Source organism: Echiichthys vipera (genome assembly GCF_963691815.1).
Source record: "Echiichthys vipera genome assembly, chromosome: 4".
NCBI lineage: Eukaryota > Metazoa > Chordata > Actinopteri > Perciformes > Trachinidae > Echiichthys > Echiichthys vipera.
In genome coordinates this window covers 35,101,112-35,122,280 of record NC_139829.1, presented here as the reverse complement: position 1 = coordinate 35,122,280, position 21,169 = coordinate 35,101,112, and the positions used below count along the sequence as shown (strand labels likewise).

Below are 21,169 nucleotides of genomic sequence, written 5' to 3'. Positions count from 1 at the left end.
AGCAGGAGCTGAGGACAGCTACGGGAGAAAGGTGGAGCAGCAGCCGTGGACAGCTACAGGAGAAAGGTGGAGCAGAAGCCGAGGACAGCTACAGGAGAAAGGTGGAGCAGAAGCTGAGGACAGCTACAGGAGAAAGGTGGAGCAGGAGCTGAGGACAGCTACAGGAGAAAGGTGGAGCAGGAGCTGAGGACAGCTACAGGAGAAAGGTGGAGCAGAAGCTGAGGACAGCTACAGGAGAAAGGTGGAGCAGAGGCTGAGGACAGCTACAGGAGAAAGGTGGAGCAGAGGCTGAGGACAGCTACAGGAGAAAGGTGGAGCAGAAGCCGAGGACGGCTACAGGAGAAAGGTGGAGCAGCAGCCGAGGACAGCTACGGGAGAAAGGTGGAGCAAAAGCCGAGGACAGCTACGGGAGAAAGATGGAGCAGAAGCTGAGGACAGCTACAGGAGAAAGGTGGAGCAGAAGCTGAGGACAGCTACAGGAAAAAGGTGGAGCAGAAGCTGAGGACAGCTACAGGAGAAAGGTGGAGCAGAAGCTGAGGACAGCTACGGGAGAAAGGTGGAGCAGCAGCTGAGGACAGCTACAGGAGAAAGGTGGAGCAGAAGCTGAGGACAGCTACAGGAGAAAGGTGGAGCAGCAGCTGAGGACAGCTACAGGAGAAAGGTGGAGCAGAAGCTGAGGACAGCTACAGGAGAAAGGTGGAGCAGAAGCTGAGGACAGCTACAGGAGAAAGGTGGAGCAGAAGCTGAGGACAGCTACAGGAGAAAGATGGAGCAGAAGCTGAGGACAGCTACAGGAGAAAGGTGGAGGAGAGGCCGAGGACAGCTACAGGAGAAAGGTGGAGGAGAGGCCGAGGACAGCTACGGGAGAAAGGTGGAGCAGAAGCCGAGGACAGCTACGGGAGAAAGGTGGAGCAGCAGCCGAGGACAGCTACGGGAGAAAGGTGGAGCAGAAGCTGAGGACAGCTACAGGAGAAAGGTGGAGCAGAAGCCGAGGACAGCTACGGGAGAAAGGTGGAGCAGAAGCTGAGGACAGCTACGGGAGAAAGGTGGAGCAGAAGCCGAGGACAGCTACGGGAGAAAGGTGGAGCAGAAGCTGAGGACAGCTACAGGAGAAAGGTGGAGCAGCAGCCGAGGACAGCTACGGGAGAAAGGTGGAGCAGAAGCTGAGGACAGCTACAGGAGAAAGGTGGAGCAGAAGCTGACGGAGAACCACATTAGGGAGGTCTGGGAGGGTGTGAGGACCATCACAGGTCACAACACAGAGACCAGAGCTACAGGGGGGACAATGGAGAGGGCCAACCAGCTGAATGACCCCCCACCCTCACCCCCACCCTCACTGCAGCCCCCCCCCCCCCTCCCCGACACCTCAACCCTATCCCCACCTCACGTCACCACAGACCAGGTCAAAGTCCAGCTGAGGAAGTTCTGGTCCAGGAAAGCAGCAGGCCCGGATAAAGTGTGTCCGGGACTAATGAAGACCTGCGCTGCAGAACCGGGGGAACCAGTACAACGGATCAGCTCAGGAGAGTTCCCTCTGGAAGACTTCCTGCATCGTTCTGGTTCCAAAGAAGAACCGGCCCGGCGAGCTGAATGACTCCGACCGGCGGCACTCACGTCACACCTGATGAAGACGTTGGAGCTGCTCTTCTTCAGCCTCCTCAGAACCCAGGTCCAACACGCCCAGGCTCTTCCTCAGACCCCAGGTCCAACACGCCCAGGCTCTTCCTCAGACCCCAGGTCCAACACGCCCAGGCTCTTCCTCAGACCCCAGGTCCAACACGCCCAGGCTCTTCCTCAGACCCCAGGTCCAACACGCCCAGGCTCTTCCTCAGACCCCAGGTCCAACACACCCAGGACCCAGGAGGATGCCGTCTCTCTGGATCAGGGAGGCGGCACAGCGAGGACCCTCTTCCTGGACCTCTGCGGTGCCTCTAAAACCATCCAGCCCCGGATTCTTCAGGACAGACTGAGCAGGAGGGGAGTGGACCCCTATCTGGTGGACCGGGTCAGGGACTACCTCACTGACAGGCCCCAGTACGTCAGGCTGAAGGACCCGCGTCTGACACGGTGGTCAGCAGGACCTGGAGCCGCCTCACTGCCGCCGCCTCACAGCCGCCTCCGCCGCCGCCTTCTCCTTTAGTCGACTAAAGAAAAATCTCTGAAATCGTAAGAAACCTTTTTGTGTGTGTGTGTGTGTGTGTGTGTGTGTGTGTGTGTGTGTGTGTGTGTGTGTGTGTGTGTCTCTAACTCTTCTGTTGTTTTCTTATTAAGTCTTAATTGAGTGTCTCTACGGTGTCACGAGCCAGAGCTGTAAACGGAGCCAACAGCGCGTGCAGAGGGGACACACACTCACACACACACACACACACACACACACACACACACACACACACACACACACACACACACACACACACACACACACACACACACACACACACACACTCCGCCCTCCTCTTTATAGAAATGTTGGAGGAGGTGATTACAGCCCATTACACACACGCACGCCCCTCTCTCTTTCACACACACACACGCGCGCGCAGACACACACACACACACACACACACACACACACACACACACACACACACACAGCCGTATATAAACCCGCTCCCTCTCCGTCTCCTTCACTTCTGCTCAACTTTCATTTTGTCTCAGAGGAAAAAACACAAAACGAAACATTTCAGATTAATTTCATTTATTTTATTTAATCAGAAACAAACTGAATTATTTTATTTCATCATTTTAGTTTAATTTATTTTTAATCAGAGGAAAAAACCGCTGGAGCTTTTTTCCTTCTGACTCTGCGCGGATCTTTAAACTTCACCTGGAGGACCTGGTCCCCGGCTCCGCCTGCAGCTCCTGCCCGGCCCCTGGTCCCCGGCTCCGCCTGCAGCTCCTGCCCGGCCCCTGGCCCCTGGTCCTCGGCTCCGTCTGCAGCTCCTGCCCGGTCCCGGCTCCTGCCCCCGGCTCCCTCTGCACCTCCTCCCCGGTCCCCGGTCCCCGGCCCCCGGCCCCCGGTCCCGGTCATGGGCTCCGTGCTGCCCGGCTCCTCGCTGGGGCTGAAGCCGATGTTTAAGCCGCGGCCGCCGCCGCTGTCGCTCGCGGACATCATCACCTCGGACATCCTGCACAGCTTCCTGTACGGCCGCTGGAGGCACGTGCTCGGGGAGCAGCACCACCACCTGCCGCACGTGCAGCAGCTTCACCTGCAGCAGCACGAGGAGCGCACCGGCCCGAGCGCGAGCCCCAAGACGGCGTTCACCGCGGAGGTGCTCGCGCAGTCCTTCTCCGGAGGTCAGTGACGACGCAACACACACACACACACACACACACACACACGCACACACACACACACACACACACTTTATTATTATTACTGTTTTTGTTTTGATGACGTTTCATTTCAAATCTTTCTCTCGCGCAGAATTTAAATGTTTTGTTTTGAAGCTTTTTAAATTGTTTCGTTTCATTTTTCATCTTTTTGTTTTTTATAAAACAAATTTTTCAGTTTTTAGAGAAAAATAATAAAAATAATTTAATTTCTTTGTAAAAACGTGATAATTTATTTATTCTGTGTTTGTTTAAATTAAATTTTTCCATAAAAACCAAAGAAAATGTGAAATCTGTAAAAACTAAAACATAAAAACTCATTTTTTGTTTCAAACGCGCGCGACAGAAAAACACATTTGAGTTTGTTTTTTATATATTTTCAGTTTTTTCTCTGAAACGTTTTTAATCTTTTTTAAAGTCTAACTAAATGATCTGATCACGCGCACGCGCACCTGTGGAGCTCTAACGGAACTCGCTTTAAGCCTTTAATCGCGTCACGCGCAGCTTCCCTCGCGGCCTTTTCTCCTCTTTTTTATTTCTCTTTCTTTTCTCTTTAAAATTCGTTTTTATTGTGAATTCGTTTCAGTTTTCGGTGAAATTCGTTCGGGACAATTTCAGCGGGTCCGGGAGAAGCTGAACCCGGGCTCCCGGCGCCCGCGGGGCCCCGGTGGCCCCCGGTCCCGGTCCCGGTCCCGGTGTGACGGCTCCGCTCATTATCGCGTCTTTAAGAGCTCGTTTCTTTTCTGCTCCGGGTTTAAAGCCGAGGATCAGACCCCCCCCCCTCTCTCTCTCTCCCCTCTCCCCCTCTCTCTCCCCCCCCCCCCCCCCCCTCTCTCTTTTCTCCTTTATGTCGCGAGCGCTTTCACGCTTCGCCCTGAGCGTGAAAGCGCTCGCGACGTCTCTGTGTTTCCTTTGAAACTTTAATTTCCTGTTTTTCATTGTGTTTTATTCATCTGCGGTGACGTCACAGCGGCGGCCGCGCGACCCCGAAACACGAGAATAAAAAAATAAAAGAATCAAAATTAGAACAAAGAATAAAGAATAAAGAGAGTTTAACTTTATTTACATTTATTAGGATTTAATTACATTAAATTCACTTTATTTCAACGTGTTTAAATGTTTGTTTCTTAAATTCACTTCATTTAGATTCATTTTTAAATAGTTTCACTTTATTTAAAGGTGTTTAAATTTATTTCGATTTGTTTTTCACTTTATTTAATTTGATTTAATTTTATTTCAACGTGTTAAATTGTGTTTTACTTTAATTCACTTTGTTTCACAGCGTTTAGATTTTGTTTAAAATAGTTTCACTTTATTTAAAGGTTTAAGTTTATTTCACTTTATTAAATTTATTTTTCCCGTTTGTGGGAAAAATAAATTCATATTTCACACAAAGATTCAAGAAACTTCATTTATTTATGATTGTGAAACAGTTTTAATACAAAGAAGAAAAAGATCAGAGAAACAAAAAGAATAAAAAGCTAAAAATGTTCCTTAAATATTAAATCATAAATTCATATTTGATTCTTTTCATGTAAAGTTTTGAACATTTAATTTGACGAAAATGAAATTATTTAACAAATAAAACCAAATTTATTAAAAAGTTTTCAGTCGATTTAACAACAAAGAATAAAACAATTTAAAGTTCAGAACTGAAGCTGTTTTATTATTATTCATAACATTAATGATATTTGTAATAAACTCCTTGAAAAACATTTCGGGACAAATAAAAAGATTAAAATCTGAACAAAAAAAAACATTTTCACCGTTTTCTTCATAATAAAAGTTTAAAGTTTAAATGATCTGAAGTGTGAACGTCGATGAAAGATTCAGATTCTTCTTTTATCAGAATATTAAACATTAAATATAAATATTAAACATTAGAGTCAAAGGTTTTTACACAAATCTGTTTTATAGTAAATCATAAAACACGTTTTTATGTTTTTATGAATAATTTAAATATTTAAGATCAAAAGTGTTGAAACTGTTTTCTTCATAATTAAAGTTTAAATCTGTAAAAGATGAAAAACAAACAAACAAACAAACAAACAAATGTTTGACTTCAGGCTGAAAAAGAATCAAATCTGAGTTTATTTCTCTTTAAATATTAATTTTAATGTTAAATATGAGAAAATCATCGCCGTCGTTCTTCAGCTCAAGTCTCAATTTACAGAAAACAACAAAAACAAACAAACAAACAAACAAATGTTTAACTTTAATTTGGAAAAATAAAATATAAATATAAACAAAAGAGTAAAACCTGAATTTATTTCTCCTTTAATCATAAATATTAAATATGATGTGATGTGTGTGTGTGTGTGTGTGTGTGTGTGTGTGTGTGTGTGTGTGTGTGTGTGTGTGTGTGTGTGTGTGTGTGTGTGTGTGTGTGTGTGTGTGTGTGTGTGTGTGTGTGTGTGTGTGTGTGTGTGTGTGTGTGTGTGTGTGTGTGTGTGTCTGTGTGTGTGTGTGTGTGTGTGTGTGTGTGTGTGTGTGTGTGCAGAGGTGCAGAAGTTGTCCAGTCTGGTTTTACCCTCTGAGGTCATCATCGCTCAGAGTTCAGTTCCAGGTAAAAAACCTCATTATTTATATTCTTTCACTTTTATGGTTTATAGTTAATTATGTTTACGTCTGTTTCTATGGAAACGCCGTCAAATCAGGCAGATGGCGTGTCTCACGTGTCTCTGACGTGTCTCTGACGTGTCTCTGTCGTGTCTCTGGCGTGTCTCACGTGTCTCTGACGTGTCTCTGACGTGTCTCTGTCGTGTCTCTGTCGTGTCTCACGTGTCTCTGACGTGTCTCACGTGTCTCTGACGTGTCTCTGTCGTGTCTCTGTCGTGTCTCACGTGTCTCTGTCGTGTCTCTGTCGTGTCTCACGTGTCTCTGTCGTGTCTCTGTCGTGTCTCACGTGTCTCTGACGTGTCTCTGACGTGTCTCTGACGTGTCTCACGTGTCTCTGACGTGTCTCTGACGTGTCTCACGTGTCTCTCACGTGTCTCTGACGTGTCTCACGTGTCTCTGACGTGTCTCTGTGGTGTCTCACGTGTCTCACGTGTCTCTCACGTGTCTCTGACGTGTCTCACGTGTCTCTGTTGGTCTCACGTGTCTCTGACGTGTCTCACGTGTCTCTGTCGTGTCTCTGTCGTGTCTCACGTGTCTCTGTTGGTCTCACGTGTCTCTGACGTGTCTCACGTGTCTCTGTCGTGTCTCTGTCGTGTCTCACGTGTCTCACGTGTCTCTGTCGTCTCTCACGTGTCTCTGTCGTGTCTCTGTCGTGTCTCACGTGTCTCTGTCGTGTCTCTGTCGTGTCTCTGACGTGTCTCACGTGTCTCATGTGTCTCACGTGTCTCTGTCGTGTCTCTGTCGTGTCTCACGTGTCTCTGTCGTGTCTCTGTCGTGTCTCTGTCGTGTCTCTGACGTGTCTCACGTGTCTCTCACGTGTCTCTGACGTGTCTCACGTGTCTCTGTTGGTCTCACGTGTCTCTGACGTGTCTCACGTGTCTCTGTCGTGTCTCTGTCGTGTCTCTGACGTGTCTCACGTGTCTCTGTTGGTCTCACGTGTCTCTGACGTGTCTCACGTGTCTCACGTGTCTCTGTCGTCTCTCACGTGTCTCTGTCGTGTCTCTGTCGTGTCTCTGTTGTGTCTCACGTGTCTCTGACGTGTCTCCGTCGTGTCTCTGTCGTGTCTCACGTGTCTCTGTCGTGTCTCTGTCGTGTCTCTGTCGTGTCTCACGTGTCTCACGTGTCTCTGTCGTGTCTCTGACGTGTCTCACGTGTCTCTGACGTGTCTCACGTGTCTCTGTCGTGTCTCTGTCGTGTCTCACGTGTCTCTGACGTGTCCTTGACGTGTCTCACGTGTCTCTGACGTGTCTCACGTGTCTCTGACATGTCTCTGTCGTGTCTCTGTCGTGTCTCACGTGTCTCACGTGTCTCACATGTCTCTGACGTGTCTCTGACGTGTCTCTAACGTGTCTCTGTCGTGTCTCTGACGTGTCTCACGTGTCTCTGTCGTGTCTCACGTGTCTCTAACGTGTCTCTCACGTGTCTCACGTGTCTCTGTCGTGTCTCTGACGTGTCTCACGTGTCTCACGTGTCTCACGTGTCTCGGTTGCAGGAGAGGGTCTCGGCATCTTCTCGAAGACGTGGATCAAAGCGGGGACGGAGATGGGGCCGTTCACCGGACGCCTCATCTCCCCCGAACACATCGACCTGTACAAGAACAACAACCTGATGTGGGAGGTAAAGCACGCCGAGGGGAACCGCACGCCCTCCTGTACACTGCAGCTATATTTACATTTAGATTTAGATTCACATGAACAGTTTTATTTATTCTTACTTTTATATTTTTAGTTTTTTTATATGAACAGTTTTAAATCCGTCACAGAAACGATCTCAGTGTGGGGCGTACGTTCTGTTTACCTGCTAAAGTTAGCGTAAATATCCAACTACTTGTGGCTAACTGACGGCTAGCTAACTAGTCAACAATGTAGCTATCTAGCTAATTGACTGTTAGCTCTAACGAGCTACAGGAGAAAACTGTCTGTGACGCTGACACAAAGCTAACTAACTAACTAACTGACTGTTAGCTAGCGTATTTTTACTCACAGCTAACGAAATCAGTAACTTCCTACCATAACTACCTGACTGACTGACTGCTAACTAGCCTGTTAGCTTACTAACTAGCAAGTAAACTAACTGATTGGCTGGCTAATTTTAGCTGCCAAGTTATTAGATTACAGACTAGTTGACTGTTAACTAGCTAGCTACTTTAGTTGACATAACTATCCTGAAACTAGCTTATTAGCTGACTGACTGTTAGCCACCAGATTAAGCTAACTGACTATTAGCTCATAGCTAATTCAACATATGGTTAGCCGACCTGTTGTTAGCTACTGTAAGTGACCAACCAACCACCTGTAGCCTTTTTACATCGATAGCTTACGTCTGTTAGCCAGCTATCATGCTAACGAGCAGATCAATCGACTCGCTAACTGTAAAAAACTTAACTACAAGTTTCACACTAAAGTTAGCCGGTGACGTAACGCGGCGTGTCGTGCTCTCAGGTGTTTAACGAGGACGGGACGGTTCGGTTCTTCATCGACGCGAGTCAAGAGGACCAGAGGAGCTGGATGACGTACATCAAGTGTGCGAGGAACGAGCAGGAGCAGAACCTGGAGGTGGTTCAGATCGGCAGCAGCATCTTCTACAAGGCTGTGGAGGTCAGTGAACGCACCGCGCCAGTCTGTCCCTGAACGCATCACCTCAGTCTGTCCCTGAACGCATCGCCTCAGTCTGTCCCTGAACGCCTCAGTCCGTCCCTGAACGCCTCAGTCTGTCCCTGAACGCATTAGTCTGTCCCTGAACGCCTCAGTCTGTCCCTGAACGCATCACCTTAGTCTGTCCCTGAACGCATCACCTTAGTCTGTCCCTGAACGCATCGCACCAGTCTGTCCCTGAACGCATCGCCCCAGTCTGTACCTGAACGCATCGCACCAGTCTGTCCCTGAATGCATCGCGCCAGTCTGTCCCTGAACGCATCGCCCCAGTCTGTCCCTGAACGCATCACCTTAGTCTGTCCCTGAACGCATCGCACCAGTCTGTCCCTGAACGCATCGCCCCAGTCTGTCCCTGAACGCATCGCCCCAGTCTGTCCCTGAACGCATCGCCCCAGTCTGTCCCTGAACGCATCGCCTCAGTCTGTCCCTGAACGCATCGCCTCAGTCTGTCCCTGAACGCATCGCACCAGTCTGTCCCTGAACGCATCGCCCCAGTCTGTCCCTGAACGCATCGCACCAGTCTGTCCCTGAACGCATCGCTCCAGTCTGTCCCTGAACGCATCGCCCCGGTCTGTCCCTGAACGCATCGCCCCGGTCTGTCCCTGAACGCATCGCCCCGGTCTGTCCCTGAACGCATCGCCCCGGTCTGTCCCTGAACGCGTCACGTGTTTAATGACGTATATCTGAACCCTGCTGCAGCTGTTTTACGGCGTTTCCAGGTGTTTTTAAATGTTTTTTTCAGATGTTGAAAATCATTTGATGAAAAAAACAAACACATTTATTTCCACCAAACGTCACTTTGGTGGAAATAAAAATGTGTTTGTCACGGGACTAAAGACTTATTTACTTTATTTAATATAATAAAAATAATAATAATAATATTCTATATAATACATTTACTAAAGGAAATACAGTGTTTAACAAACAATGAAAACTTTAATTCAAATATATTTTCACCGTCATGATGTGCGTTTACACACATTTAGGAGTGTGTGTGTGAGTGCAGTGGTTGTGCAGGTGTGTGTGTGTGTGTGTGTGTGTGTGTGTGTGTGTGTGCGTGTGTGTGTGTGTGTGTTCAGTGGTTGTGCAGGTGTGTGTCGCCCTCTGCTGGACAATGACACAAACGTCCTTTTCCTCTGCAGATCTGAACTCTGTGTTGCAGCTGTTCACACACATTTATGATAATAATAATAATAATATTAATAATAAATCATAATTATTAATAATCATGTATTGTGTGCTCAGACGATCCCTCCGGACCAGGAGCTGCTCGTCTGGTACGGGAACTCTCAGAACACGTTCCTGGGGATCCCCGGGATCCCGGGGGGAGACGAGGAGCAGAGCAAGAAGACCAAGACCGGTGCGTGATCATCATTATTATTACTATTAATATTATCATTATTCATATTATCATTATTAATGTTATTATTATTATTGTTATTAATAATATCATTACTCATATTATCATTATTAATGTTATTAATGTTATAATTCCTCTGTGACGCATTAGTATCTGATTACTGTGATGATTCATGTGTTTGACTCTGAGGCGTCTTCAGTCCGGAGCTCGTCGTTTCGGTTTTTACTCAAATCTTCGTCGTTTCTTCGCAGTAAAATCAGAATTCTTCATATTTACACGTTTGGTTCAGTTCATAATTTCACTGAAGACGAACAGAAACGTTTTATTAACGTTTAAAGTCTCTGAACTTTACCTGTGAACTCGTGTCCTCGTGGCTGAGGCGTTTCCTGTTTCCTGTTCGTGATGAACGCGTCGTCCCTCAGCGGCTGGAGGTCGGACGCACTCGGGAGTCGAACCGTTGGAAAGTTCGTACATTAAAGCATTTAAGGAACAAACGTCGTGTTTCTACGAACTTCTGTCGCTAAGTTACGGACGAAACAGACGCACCGCAAACTCCCATCATGCACCGGGGCACAGGTTCATCACTAACACCATTAACGCGCCAGAAACACACACACACACACACACACACACACACACACACACACACACACACACACACACACACACACACACACACACACACACACACACACACACACACACACACACACACACACACACATATTAATGGGGTGATGTCAGAGCGAGGGGGCTGCCAGTGACCAGCGCCCCGAGCAGTTGGGGGTTCGGTGCCTTGCTCAAGGAGCCAAACTGGCACCTCTCCAGCCACCAGTCCACACTCCATTCATGGTCCACACAGGGACTCGAACCGGCGACCCTACGGTTCCCAGCAGAGTCACCTATGGACTGAGCTGCTGCCGCCCCAAAAACCTGTGTTAGACTGAACTCATTCACACACGTTTAAAGTTCATGAGAAAATGTTCACAGCAACAGGAAGTGCCACTGCAGACACTTCCTGTTGCCGTGGTTCCCCCTGCAGACACTTCCTGTTGCCGTGGTTCCCTCTGAACGTAAACACACTCACACTGACCCCGCCCCTAACGACCTCCTTTCTCCTGCAGACGAGTTCCACACCTGTGAAGGCTCCTCCTCCTCCTCCTCCTCCTCCTGCTCCTCCTCCTCCTCCTCCTCTTCCTCCTCCTCCAGTCTGGGGCGCATGCGCTGCGTCATCTGTCACCGCGGGTTCAACTCCCGCAGTAACCTGCGCTCGCACATGCGCATCCACACGCTGGACAAACCCTTCGTCTGCCGCTTCTGCAACCGGCGCTTCAGCCAGTCGTCCACGCTGAGGAACCACGTGCGCCTGCACACCGGCGAGCGCCCCTACAAGTGCCACGTCTGCCAGTCCGCCTACTCGCAGCTGGCCGGCCTGCGGGCGCACCAGAAGAGCGCCCGGCACCGGCCCACCGGGGACGCCGGCGCGGTGGGGGGCGGCGTGGTGGTGCACTCCGCTCACTCTCCTCCTCCTCACCCGCCTCAGCTGAGCGCCATGCCTCACCCCGCGTCCCTGGTTCACCACATACCCACCATGGTGCTGTGATGGGACACACACACACACACACACGCACGGGCGCACACACACACACACGGGCGCACACACACACACACACACACACACACGGGCACACGGGCACACACACACACACACACACACGGGCACACGGGCACACACACACACGCACGGGCGCACACACACACACAGACACACGGGCACACACACACACACACACACACACACGGGCACACGGGCACACACACACACACGGGCGCACACACACACGCACGGGCGCACACACACACACACACACACACACAGAGAAACACACAAACACACACCTGATGGATTCTGCAGGTGAATCCCCCGTGGTTCAGCGCCCTCATCACTGTTGGATTCTGGGTAATATTAACAGAGAGAACGTCGCTCCACCAGACGGAGCAGAAACACACTCAGCGTCCACACGTTTGTACATTACACGCACGCACACACACATTAATTAGAGCACGCCAGGGTTCGTAACCAGTTGCATGATGGGAAACGGCGTTGTCCTGCCCACGGTGTCCTGCTTTGCTTTGCATGCTAACGGTCGTAAACGTGTGTGTTTGAAAAAGAGAAGCTCGTCAGAGGAATCCAGAGTTCTGTCCGTTCACTGAGACGTCCGCCCTACGCTCGTTCCCATGCTAACAGGTTAGCATGCGTGATGCTAACGCTCAGATGATAGTTGTTCCGTAGCCGTCAGAGTTTTCAGGCGTGAACACGATTCCCACGCCGGAAACCTTTCAGCTCATATTCAGTCAAATACGAGTCCAGAGGAAGGAGTGGGAAACGATTAGCAAACAAGCTAGCCTGTGTGGGGGTCATCCCGATGTTCCCCGCCCGTTGTTTTTCCACAATCAGTGCGGAATTCCCCGGCACATAGACCCTTACCCCGACCCTGACCCCCTGACCCCCTGACCCTGACCCTGACCCCCTGACCCCGACCCTGACCCCCTGACCCCCTGACTCTGAACCTGACCCTGACCCTGACCCCCTGACCCCCTGACTCTGACCCTGACCCCCTGACTCTGACCCTGACCCTGACCCTGACCCTGACCCTGACCCTGACCCCCTCACCCTGACCCTGACCCCCTGACCCTGACCCCCTGACCCCCTGACCCTGACCCCCTGACCCTGACCCTGACCCCCTGACCCTGACCCTGACCCTGACCCTGACCCTGACCCTCACGTAACAAAATGCTGAATTAAATCAGCGGAGGTGTGAGCGGGGAACACAGTTTGTTAACAAGCTAGCAAGAGAGCTATTTTGACTTACTGTCCCCGTCGAAGCCACGATGTCACCAACTTTAGCACGACATGTTTCAGAAGGACACGCCGATAAACTGTTGTGACACTTTCACAAGAAAGTCCTTTGTTAGCGTTAGCGTTAGCTTACACGGGAGCGTACCCATGTTCCCCGCTTTGTTTGAGATCTTTTCACAGAAAGGGTCCGATGTTTTTCCACAGTGCGGAGTTACATGAATAACCCTGACCCTGACCCTCACCGTAACAAAAGGCTGAATTACATCAGCGGAGGTGTGAGCGGGGAACACAGGGACCACGCCGTTAGTTTGTTAACAAGCTAGCTAGCTAGCTAGAGAGCACGGAGATAAACTGTTGTGACACTTTCACAATAAAGTCCTTAGTAAAGTTAGCGTACCTTTGTTCCCCGCTTTGTTTGTTTTCACAGAAAGGGTCCGATGTTCACCGGTCTGTGATTTTATCCATAATCATTAACGAATTCCCCGGCAAATATGCTAATGTAGCTAACCCCCGAACGGCTACCTCTAACGTGACAAAGTGCTGAATTAAATCAGCGAAGGCGGATGTGACGGGGAACATCGGACGACCCCGCTCACGCCGTGTTGAGTGAAGCGCAGAACTGTGTCCTTGTTTTCGTCCATTTTAGAGAAATGTTCTTACTTTAGCGAGTAGCCTCCAAGCTAGCACTTTATCAAACACCTGGTGGATTGAAAACCCTAAAACTTAAACAACACAACGTTACTTAAACAAACTCTAAGCACTAATATTTAAGTCTTCTTAATGATGACGACTGATGATGCTACCATGTTAGCAAATTCAATGCTAACTATGCTAGCATGGTAACTTAGTCCAAAAGGTTTGTTTTTATCCTGTACACACATGAAATATAAAATATAGTCTTTGTTTGGGACGTAGCTCCACGTTAGCAAACAAACTTTGCTGTGACACTTTTAGGTGTGAACACATGTAGCCTCTAAGCTAGCACTGTATTTAACACATTGTTACAAAAATATAAAGTGACACCTAGCTCCATGCTAACACTTAGCAACTCGACTGCAGATGCTACACCATGTTAGCAAACGCAATGCTAATCCGTTAGCAAGGTACAAAGCACCAAATTCCCAAAAGATTTTATCTTGTGTACATATGATATAAAAGTAGATATTTTTTGGGGGGCTTCGCTAGACGTTCGCTACATGCTAACATGTTAGCAGAAGGGAACAAATGTAAATTGACAGCTAGCTCCATGCTAACACCTAAAATAAACTATATGGAGTTGAACTTAAGCATTAATATCTGAGTCTACATCACCTCGACTGCAGATGCTACACCATGTTAGCAAACTCAATGCTAATCTGTTAGCATGGTTCAACGTTAGCTACGTGCTAGCATGTTAGCAGAAGGGAACGATTCTTTCTGAACGACCAGTTAATCGACTAAAAACTCGTCGGATTCCTTTGAAGTTCGTCACGTATTAAAGAAAGGCCGAGCCTCAAATTACAGTATTTAAGGTTACTGTTGTTATTGTTATTATTGTTATTATTGTTATTGTTGTTATTATTATTGTTGTTATTGTTATGAATATTATTGTTATTGTTGTTGTTATTATTGTTATTATTATTGTTGTTGTTGTTTTTCTGGGTTCATGTCTGTCGGTAACTGTGTCGAGGCCCAGAGTGGCTCAGAGTGCGGCTCCAGTCTCTGATGTAAATATGATTTATGAAAGAAAAGATTGTAAAGATGAAATGTGATTTAAGCCCAGATTATAATCCCGCGGCACTTTATCTGCACGTCCCCGCGCGACACTTCACTTCTGTTTAAAGAAATTTACTCTGAATAAAGATTTACTCCTGCAGCGGCTCCACTCCTTTATTTACACTTTTTATATGCTCCTAGAGGAGCCTTTAGCACATGTTTATGCTCCTAGAGGACACTTTAACACACGTTTATGCTCCTAGAGGACACTTTAGCACATGTTTATGCTCCTAGAGGAGCCTTTAACACACGTTTATGCTCCTAGAGGACACTTTAACACACGTTTATGCTCCTAGAGGACACTTTAACACACGTTTATGCTCCTAGAGGACACTTTAACACACGTTTATGCTCCTAGAGGACACTTTAACACACGTTTATGCTCCTAGAGGACACTTTACCACATGTTTATGCTCCTAGAGGACACTTTAACACACGTTTATGCTCCTAGAGGACACTTTACCACATGTTTATGCTCCTAGAGGACACTTTAACACACGTTTATGCTCCTAGAGGACACTTTAACACACGTTTATGCTCCTAGAGGACACTTTACCACACGTTTATGCTCCAAGAGGACACTTTAGCACACGTTTATGCTCCTAGAGAACACTTTAACACACGTTTATGCTCCTAGAGGACACTTTAACACACGTTTATGCTCCTAGAGGACACTTTAACACACGTTTAGCTCCTAGAGGACACTTTAGCACACGTTTATGCTCCTAGAGGACACTTTAACACACGTTTTTGCTCTTAGAGGACACTTTAACACACGTTTATGCTCCTAGAGGACACTTTAGCACACGTTTATACTCCTAGAGGACACTTTAACACAGGTTTATGCTCCTAGAGGACACTTTAGCACACGTTTATGCTCCTAGAGGACACTTTAACACACGTTTATGCTCCTAGAGGACACTTTAACACACGTTTATGCTCCTAGAGGACACTTTAGCACACGTTTATGCTCCTAGAGGACACTTTAACACACGTTTATGCTCCTAGAGGACACTTTAGCACACGTTTATGCTCCTAGAGGACACTTTAACACACGTTTATGCTCCTAGAGGACACTTTAACACACGTTTAGGCTCCTAGAGGACACTTTAACACACGTTTTTCCTCCTAGAGGACACTTTAACACACGTTTATGCTCCTAGAGGACACTTTATAACACATTTATGCTCCTAGAGGACACTTTAGCACACGTTTATGCTCCTAGAGGACACTTTAACACACGTTTATGCTTCTAGAGGACACTTTAACACACATTTATGCTCCTAGAGGACACTTTAACACACGTTTATGCTCCTAGAGGACACTTTAACACACGTTTATGCTCCTAGAGGACACTTTAACACACGTTTATGCTCCTAGAGGAAACTTTAGCACAGGTTTATGCTCCTAGAGGACACTTTAACACACGTTTATGCTCCTAGAGGACACTTTAACACACGTTTATGCTCCTAGAGGACACTTTAACACACGTTTATGCTCCTAGAGGACACTTTAACACACGTTTATGTTCCTAGAGGACACTTTAACACATGTTTATGCTCCTAGAGGACACTTTAGCACACGTTTATGCTCCTGTGTTTTATTTGTGTTGAGGAAACAACAAACAGCAAAATGTGAACTCTGTGATTTGACGGCTGTGAGCTCATAACAAAGTCAACAGAGTTGGGAAAGACGGGAAAACACACACGGGCTGAGCAAACTCACCTTTGTGACACACACACACACACACACACACACACACACACACACACACACACACACACACACACACACACACACACACACACACACACACACACACACACACACACACACACACCACACACACACCACACACACACACACACACACCCACACACAGGGATTTGCCAATAGCTGAGTTGATCAATCACTGATATGATCAAAAGTGTGTGTGTCTTCGTGTCTCAGTCAGAGTGTTTCAGGACGATGAAGGTGTGTGTCCTCCTCGTGTGTGTGTGCGCTCTGTGTCTGAGGACGGAGGCCGAGTCCAGATCGTGAGTCAACTTTATTACTGTTGTTATTATTGTTAATGTTGTTGTTGTTGTTGTTGTTGTTGTTTCCTGACCGAACACAAAGAAACTAACGGTCGGTTCGAGGTCACAGCTGCGACAGTGAGACGTGTTTTGGTGACGGTGGTTTTTAATCGTCCACCTCAAAGAGACTCAACAAAACCTTTAACAGACACGAACGGACACAAGCAGCTCTGTGACTAAGACACAAAGACAGACAGACACAAAGACAGACACAAAGACAGACAGACACAAAGACAGACAGACACAAAGACTGACGGACAGACCGACACAAAGACACAAAGACACAAAGACGGACACAAAGACAGACAGACACAAAGACTGACAGACAGACACAGACAGACACAAAGACTGACAGACAGACACAAAGACACAAAGACTGACACAAAGACAGACACAAAGACTGACACAAAGACAGACAGACAGACACAAAGACAGACACAAAGACAGACAGACACAAAGACAGACACAAAGACAGACACAAAGACTGACACAAAGACAGACACAAAGACAGACAGACAGACACAAAGACTGACACAAAGACAGACAGACAGACAGACACAAAGACAGACACAAAGACAGACAGACACAAAGACAGACAGAGACAAAGACAGACACAAGGACAGACAGACAGACACAAAGACAGAGACAAAGAGAGACAGACACTGAGACAGACACAAAGACACAGACAGACACAAAGACAGACAGACACAAAGACACAAAGACAGACACAAAGACAGACACAAAGACAGACAAAGACAGACACAAAGACAGACACAAAGACAGACACAAAGACAGACACAAAGACAGACAAAGACAGACACAAAGACAGACACAAAGACAGACAGACAGACACAAAGACAGACACAAAGACACAAAGACAGACACAAAGACAGACACAAAGACAGACACAAAGACAGACAGACACAAAGACACAGACAGACACAAAGACAGACAGACACAAAGACAGACACAAAGACAGACACAAAGACAGACAGACACAAAGACAGACACAAAGACAGACAGACACAAAGACAGACAGAGACAAAGACAGACAGACACAAAGACAGACAAAGACAAAGACAGACACAAAGACAGACAGACAAAAAGACAGACACAAAGACAGACAGACACAAAGACAGACACAAAGACAGACTGACATACACAAAGACAGACTGACAGACACAAAGACAGACACAAAGACAGACACAAAGACAGACAGACACAAAGACAGACAGACACAAAGACAGACTGACAGACACAAAGACAGACACAAAGACAGACAGACACAAAGACAGACAGACAGACAGACAGACAGACAGACAGACACAAAGACAAAGACAGACACAAAGACAGACAGACACAAAGACAGACAGACAGACAAAGACAAAGACAGACAGACACAAAGACAGACAGACACAAAGACAGACAGACAGACACAAAGACAAAGACAAAGACAGACACAAAGACAGACAGACAGACAGACAGACACAAAGACAGACAGACACAAAGACAGACACAAAGACAGACACAAAGACAGACAAAGAAAGACAGACAGACACAAAGACACAGACAGACACAAAGAAAGACAGACACAAAGACAGACACAAAGACAGACTGACAGACACAAAGACAGACACAAAGACAGACAGACAGACAGACAAAGACAAAGACAGACAGACACAAAGACGGACAGACACAAAGACAGACACAAAGACACAAAGATAGACTGACAGACACAAAGACAGACACAAAGACAGACAGACACAAAGACAGACAGACAGACAGACAAAGACAAAGACAGACAGACACAAAGACAGACAGACAGACAGACAGACACAAAGACAGACAGACACAAAGACAGACACAAAGACACAAAGACAGACACAAAGACAGACAGACAGACACACAGACAGAGACAAAGACAGACACAAAGACAGACACAAAGACAGACACAAAGACAGACAGACACAAAGACAGACAGAGACAAAGACAGACACAAGGACAGACAGACAGACACTGAGACAGAGACAAAGACACAAAGACAAAGACAGACAGACACAAAGACAGACAGAGACAAAGACAGACAGACACTGAGACAGACACAAAGACAGACACAAAGACAGACACAAAGACACAAAGACAGAGACAAAGACAGACACAAAGACACAAAGACAGACAGACACAAAGACACAAAGACACAAAGACAGACACAATGATAACGCTATCAGGTTAGCATACATGCTGCTAAAGCTAAAACTGTAGTTTGTGTTGAGAGGACAGGTGACCTCACAGGTGACCTCACAGGTGACCTCACAGGTGTCCTCACAGGTGACCTCACAGGTGACCTCACAGGTGACCTCACAGGTGTCCTCACAGGTGACCTCACAGGTGACCTCACAGGTGTTCTCACAGGTGACCTCACAGGTGTCCTCACAGGTGACCTCACAGGTGACCTCACAGGTGTCCTCACAGGTGACCTCACAGGTGACCTCACAGGTGACCTCACAGGCGTCCTCACAGGTGTCCTCACAGGTGTCCTCACAGGTGACCTCACAGGTGACCTCACAGGTGACCTCACCGGTGTGTGGTTAGAAAAGACGGTCCAGGTGAGGACAGGTGGTCGACTGTTAGGGTGTGATGTCAGAGCTGCTCTCTGATTGGCTGCCGCGTGTCCTGCCGGTCACGTGACCGAGCCCCGGTGTGTCCTCGCTCCTCAGGTATCTGATCACGGCGCCGCTCTCGCTGCGTCTGGACGCCGTGGAGACGGTGCTGCTGCAGCTGTTTGGGTTCACCGGCGATCAGACGGTCTACGTGTTCCTCAAGACCTCCATGGCCCCGGACCACGTGGTGCTGGCTCAGGAGGTCGTGACCCTCAACGCCCTGAACCAGCACCAGGCCGCCGCCACCGTCCAGGTCAGAGCCGCCGCACACACCTGTAGAATCAGACGTGACGGTAGAGCGGGCTTTAACCTCCTGGTCCCTGCAGCTGCGCCCGGGTCAGCTGGACAAGAGCGTGAGTCATGTGATCCTGCACGTCCAGTCCCCCGAGATCAACCAGCACCTGTCCGTGTCCGTGAGCCGCACCAACGGCTTCATGTTCATCCAGACCGACAAACCACTGTACACCCCGCGCCAGAGCGGTGAGAGCTGAGCACACACACACACACACACACAGCACACACACACACACACACACACACACACACACACACACACACACAGACACACACACACCGCCAAGACACAGTGCCGGTGTTTACCACACTTTACATACGTGTGTGTGTGTGTGTGTGTGTGTGTGTGCGTGTGCGTGTGCGTGTGCGTGTGTGTGTGTGTGTGTGTGTGTGTGTGTGTGTGTGTCCAGTCAAAGTGAGGGCGTTCTCCCTGAACCAGGAGCTGAGGCCGGCCAATCGCAGCGTCTTCTTGACCTTCAAGGTGAGTGTGACGAACACGCCGCAGTGATCTCAGATCAGTGATCTCAGGTCAGTGATCTCAGTGATCTCAGTTCAGTGATCTCAGGTCAGTGATCTCAGTTCAGTGATCTCAGGTCAGTGATCTCAGGTCAGTGATCTCAGGTCAGTGATCTCAGGTCAGTGATCTCAGTTCAGTGATCTCAGGTCAGTGATCTCAGTGATCTCAGGTCAGTGATCTCAGTGATCTCAGGTCAGTGATCTCAGGTCAGTGATCTCAGTGATCTCAGGTCAGTGATCTCAGGTCAGTGATCTCAGGTCAGTGATCTCAGGTCAGTGATCTCAGGTCAGTGATCTCAGTGATCTCAAATCAGTGATCTCAGGTCAGTGATCTCAGTTCAGTGATCTCAGATCAGTGATCTCAGTGATCTCAGGTCAGTGATCTCAGTTCAGTGATCTCAGTGATCTCAGATCAGTGATCTCAGTGATCTCAGATCAGTGATCTCAGTGATCTCAGGTCAGTGATCTCAGGTCAGTGATCTCAGTTCAGTGATCTCAGGTCAGTGATCTCAGGTCAGTGACCTCAGTGATCTCAGATCAGTGATCTCAGTGATCTCAGGTCAGTGATCTCAGGTCAGTGATCTCAGTTCAGTGATCTCAGTTCAGTGATCTCAGTTATCTCAAATCAGTGATCTCAGTTCAGTGATCTCAGGTCAGTGATCTCAGTTCAGTGATCTCAGATCAGTGATCTCAGTGATCTCTACGTCAGTGATCTCAGATCAGTGATCTCAGTGATCACAGGTCAGTGATCTCAGGTCAGTGATCTCAGGTCAGTGATCTCAGATCAGTGATCTCAGTGATCTCAGGTAAGTAATCTCAGTGATCTCAGTGATCTCAGATCAGTGATCTCGTCCCCACAGGACCCGGATCACAGCACGGTCGACATCGTGGAAATGATCGACGTCAACAACGGAATCCCGTCGATGCAAAACCCGTTCAGGATCCCCGTGAATCCAAAGTACGAGCTTTAAAACACAAACGCTGCTTTTTACAACAATAATAATCATAAACACTCATGTTTGTGATGATTTCATGTGATTTCA

The 21,169-nt window shown here is 47.8% G+C and overlaps 2 protein-coding genes across 2 annotated transcripts in view; both read left to right on the top strand.

Annotated features, from left to right (window-relative positions):
- Positions 1–3,029: 3,029 nt before the first annotated feature.
- LOC310946113 (PR domain zinc finger protein 12-like) lies at positions 3,030–11,569 on the top strand (the record flags this gene model as incomplete). The annotated part of the gene is made up of 6 exons (XM_083912443.1): positions 3,030–3,297; positions 5,834–5,899; positions 7,445–7,569; positions 8,394–8,549; positions 9,852–9,966; positions 11,091–11,569. 6 exons carry the CDS (start codon positions 3,030–3,032, stop codon positions 11,567–11,569), a joined length of 1,209 nt encoding a protein of 402 aa, XP_083768569.1.
- A 4,980-nt stretch (positions 11,570–16,549) lies between these two features.
- Positions 16,550–21,169, top strand: part of c5 (complement component 5) — a gene marked incomplete at both ends in the record, with an annotated part of 42,350 nt that continues 37,730 nt past the window's right edge. Inside the window, 5 exons of the mRNA XM_083912825.1 lie at positions 16,550–16,617; positions 19,374–19,569; positions 19,643–19,796; positions 20,021–20,091; positions 20,987–21,084. Of these exons, the coding sequence (XP_083768951.1) occupies positions 16,550–16,617; positions 19,374–19,569; positions 19,643–19,796; positions 20,021–20,091; positions 20,987–21,084 (587 nt within the window). The remainder of the gene's footprint in view (positions 16,618–19,373; positions 19,570–19,642; positions 19,797–20,020; positions 20,092–20,986; positions 21,085–21,169) is intronic.